The sequence below is a fragment of the Hemitrygon akajei genome, chromosome 17, assembly GCF_048418815.1.
Source record: "Hemitrygon akajei chromosome 17, sHemAka1.3, whole genome shotgun sequence".
Classification (NCBI taxonomy): Eukaryota; Metazoa; Chordata; class Chondrichthyes; order Myliobatiformes; family Dasyatidae; genus Hemitrygon; species Hemitrygon akajei.
Genome location: NC_133140.1, coordinates 88519640 through 88524289, shown reverse-complemented (window position 1 = coordinate 88524289; position 4650 = coordinate 88519640). Strand labels below are relative to the sequence as shown.

General features: G+C 54.8%; 1 protein-coding gene across 1 annotated transcript; it reads right to left on the bottom strand.

The window, feature by feature from the left end:
• Window positions 1–544: 544 nt before the first annotated feature.
• On the bottom strand, window positions 545–1963 carry cebpa (CCAAT enhancer binding protein alpha). The gene has a single exon (XM_073070498.1). It carries the CDS (start codon window positions 1771–1773, stop codon window positions 1033–1035), a length of 741 nt encoding a protein of 246 aa, XP_072926599.1. The 5' UTR covers window positions 1774–1963; the 3' UTR covers window positions 545–1032.
• Between the last annotated feature and the right edge of the window lie 2687 nt (window positions 1964–4650).

Sequence of the window (4650 nt, the reverse complement as noted above, 5' to 3'; positions counted from 1 at the left end):
CCCACAGGTCGCTGCCCGGTGCTTGAGGGGCTCCAACAGGACCAGGATCCCAAAGTCCACACACTTCCCTCGATCCCAACTCTCGCCGACACCGAGATGGAGGGTTAGGTTCCCAACAGCGGGAGGAAAAGACAGAGGGAGAATACAGAGAGGGGGAGGGGAGGGGAAGGGAAGGGAGAGAGAGATGGAGGGAGTGGGAGAGAGGGTTGGAGGGAGAGAGGTGGGGGGAAGGGAAGGGAGAGAGGGGGAGGGGTGAAGGGGGAGGGAGTGAGAGGGTGACGGTGGGAGAGAGTGTGGGTGAAGAGGAGAGAGTGTGTGGGGAGGGAGGAGGAGCAGAGACAAAGAGACAGAAAGGCAGGAGGTACCAGCCGCGGTTGGTTACTTTAGCGAGGGACAGGTGAATGTTGGGGAACAGTACAGAGGTAGGGGAGGGGACGGGACGGGAGTCGGACAAGGCTCTGGGCACAGACTGCACAGGAAGGTTTGAACTAACCTCCAGATCCGGAACCCCGCTCGGGCAGACCCAGAGAAAGTGCTACAAGAGTTAAATACAAGCATTTGATTTATTAAACGTTTTCAGGTAAAAGGCATAGTCGTCATACAATGGTCCCAGTACAAATTAGTTGAAAAAAAAGATAAATGCCTTCGGGATGGGATGGGGAGCGGCGGGCAATGACTCCGGTTCCGTCACCGCCACCCCCAGCATGGCCCGGACAGCTCAAGCCCTCGGGCGGCTTGAGAACCACAACAGCTACAAACATCAGAAGCTAAATATCAGTTTGGGGTCCCGGGCGGCAGAAATCACAGCGCTGTACAAGTCTCTGGCTCCGCCGAACACTGTCATTGTCCCGCTGTCCAGTTCCGGGACTGCGCGGCGAGGGATCCTGCTTCCATCTCCTACGCCGCCCCGTCCCACCGCCTGGGTGTCCGGTGCCGCTGTACCTTGTCCCACTGCCCCGGGGCGATGTGTGTCCCTGCGCTGCCCCGGCTCTCAGCTCCCCCGCCCAGACAGTGGTGAGCGCCCGCACGGTTTCAGGCGCAGCTTCCCATGGCCTTCACCAAGGCGGCCTCGGGTAGTTGTCGGAAGAGCCCCCGGAGCGTGTCGAGCTCCCGGCTCAGCTCCTGGACGCGGTTGCGGAGCCGCTCGTTGTCGCTTGCCAACTCCATCACCTTGTGCTGCGTCTCCACGTTGCGCAGCTTGGCCTTGTCGCGGCTCTTACGCACCGCGATGTTGTTGCGCTCTCTCCTCAGCCGGTACTCCAAGCTGTTCTTGTCCACTGACTTCTTGCTCTTGGCGCCCGGCGGCGGTGCCCTATGCGCCGGCAACGGGCTGGGTACAGGGGTGGGTGGCGGTGTGGGTTGCCCCGGCTGCCCGGGCAGGTGGACGCTGGTCTGGGCACAGTGGGCCACCTGATACTGGAGGTGGGCGCACGGCGCCGGGTTCCGTCCCTCCTCGCTTTGATCAGGCGGTTCTTGTTTCACCACCACCGAGCGACAATACAGCGGCTGGAGCTTACTGTCCCGGTGCGCGAAGCAGGGGTGCCCGGCTCCCATCTCCCCGACCCCCTTCCCCTTGTCCTGGACCAGTTTGGCCAAGTGGCCGTGGTTGCTGTGGAAGAGATCGGCGAGGAACTCATCGTTGAAGGCGGCCGGATCGATGTAGGCGCTGATGTCGATGGAGTTCTCGTTCTCGCAGATGTCGGCCAGCTCCCCGGCCTCTCGGTATACGAAGGGCGGCTGCGGCTCCACCTCGTAGAAGTTGCCGTGCTCCATAGTGAACCTAAAGGCGGCAAAGCATGGCGAGCAGCTCCGGGAATCCAGCCCGGAGAAGCGGCGGGCTTCCCGGGATAGGGCGAGACCTTCAGACACACTCAGCCCCACTTTTCTCCTCCTCCTCTCTCCTTCCTCCGTTTCTCCCTCCCTCCCTCTGCCGTCTCTGGGGGTTTCTCCGCGGCGCTCTCTCGCTTCCTATTTATATTGCCAGGCGTTCCTCCGCCCTCCCTCTGACGAGCCATGCGCCAGGCCCTGGACAAACCTCCAGCACCCAGGACGCCGACTCTGAACCCGCCAGCCACAGGGGCCGAGCGGCTGTGGCTGGACTGCGACCCTCCTGCTCCCCCTCCCCTCTCCCTCCCTCCATGCCCAGAGAATGACTGTGGGTGGGGAAAAAGTGGGGAGCGAGTTCGCTCCGCGCTCCCGGGACGGGTCGCTGCGCATTCCATACGGAGAGATCCTGGCTCCGCGAGCGGGAAAGGGTCTGGGATTGGGGAGAGTCTGCTGGAGTGAGGGGAATAAATGCCTCACACCTCGCCCTACTATCACCTTGTCCAGGGCTGTACAAAGCCTGCTGTCGCAGGTATAACAGGGAGGCGTCTGGGGGAGAGTGGGGACAGGTGTCACAAAGCATAAGCCATCACTTACTAAAAAGGGCGGCAGGGGTCAAAGGGCCGACTGGTCTGCTTTGATTTCCTGTGTAAACAGACTATTGGCTGGACAAGATTTCATTTATTTACGCCACATGGAAGTCTATTCCGCCCATCGAGGGTTTGCCTGCTCTCGGAACAATCCTCTCAGTTCCACTGACTTGCTGAACGTGTTCTCCCATCTGGATAATCTACAGCACATTACAGGCCCTTCGGCCCACAATGTTGTGCTGATCATGTACCCTACTCTAGAATTTCCCTACTGTATAGCCCTCTATTTTTCTAAGCTCCATGTACTTATCTAAGAGGCTCTTAAAAGACCCTATTGTATCCACCTCCACCACCGCTGCCGGCAGCCCATTCCTCGTACCCACCATTCTCTGTGTGAAAAACTTAACCCTGACATCCCCCTGGTACCTACTTCCAAGCACCTTAAAACTATGCCCCCTTGTGTTAGCCATTTCAGTCCTGGGAAAAGGTTTCTGGCTATCCAGTCTATCTATGCCTCTCATCATATTATACACCTCTATCACATCACCTCTCATCCTCCGTCGCTCCAAGGAGAAAAGGCCGAGTTCACTCAACCTATTCTCATAAGGCATGCTCCCCAATCCAGGCAACATCCTTGTAAATCTCCTCACTATAGAATCCACATCCTTCCTGTAGTGCAGTGACCAGAACTGGACACAGTACTCCAAGTGGGGTCTGAACAAGGTCTTATATAGCTGTAACATTACCTCATGATTCTCCTGCCATTAACTCCCGGGAACAATGTACAGCAGCTGGTTAACCCCAACCCATTGCCGAGGCTGGAGGCAAATCAGCCATGGTCATATGGAATGGTGAGGAAGGCTTCCAGGGGTTGGTGGACTACTGCTGTTGCTATTGTGTTTCTATGTCCCATCACTCTCTCAGGGAAGAGACAGCATGGGCTGTACAGACTAAAACTGGCTCTACACTGTCCTATCACACACTCCCAAACCATGGGCTGTATAGAGTAAAACTGGCTCTACACTGTCCTATCACACACTCCCAAACCATGGGCTGTATAGAGTAAAACTGGCTCTACACTGTCCTATCACACACTCCCAAACCATGGGCTGTATAGAGTAAAACTGGCTCTACACTGTCCTATCACACACTCCCAAACCATGGGCTGTATAGAGTAAAACTGGCTCTACACTGTCCTATCACACACTCCCAAACCATGGGCTGTATAGAGTAAAACTGGCTCTACACTGTCCTATCACACACTCCCAAACCATGGGCTGTATAGAGTAAAACTGGCTCTACACTGTCCTATCACACACTCCCAAACCATGGGCTGTATAGAGTAAAACTGGCTCTACACTGTCCTATCACACACTCCCAAACCATGGGCTGTATAGAGTAAAACTGGCTCTACACTGTCCTATCACACACTCCCAAACCATGGGCTGTATAGAGTAAAACTGGCTCTACACTGTCCTATCACACACTCCCAAACCATGGGCTGTATAGAGTAAAACTGGCTCTACACTGTCCTATCACACACTCCCAAACCATGGGCTGTATAGAGTAAAACTGGCTCTACACTGTCCTATCACACACTCCCAAACCATGGGCTGTATAGAGTAAAACTGGCTCTACATTGTCCTATCACACACTCCCAAACCATGGGCTGTATAGAGTAAAACTGGCTCTACACTGTCCTATCACACACTCCCAAACCATGGGCTGTATAGAGTAAAACTTGCTCTACACTGTCCTATCACACACTCCCAAACCATGGGCTGTATAGAGTAAAACTGGCTCTACACTGTCCTATCACACACTCTCAAACCATGGGCTGTATAGAGTAAAACTGGCTCTACACTGTCCTATCACACACTCCCAAACCATGGGCTGTATAGAGTAAAACTGGCTCTACACTGTCCTATCACACACTCCCAAACCATGGGCTGTATAGAGTAAAACTGGCTCTACATTGTCCTATCACACACTCCCAAACCATGGGCTGTATAGAGTAAAACTGGCTCTACACTGTCCTATCACACACTCCCAAACCATGGGCTGTATAGAGTAAAACTGGCTCTACACTGTCCTATCACACACTCCCAAACCATGGGCTGTATAGAGTAAAACTGGCTCTACACTGTCCTATCACACACTCCCAAACCATGGGCTGTATAGAGTAAAACTGGCTCTACACTGTCCTATCACACACTCCCAAACCATGGGCTGTATA

Bases quoted from the DNA above. Each gene is read 5' to 3' on its own strand.
- cebpa (XM_073070498.1), bottom strand. From the start codon at position 1,773: ATGGAGCACGGCAACTTCTACGAGGTGGAGCCGCAGCCGCCCTTCGTA.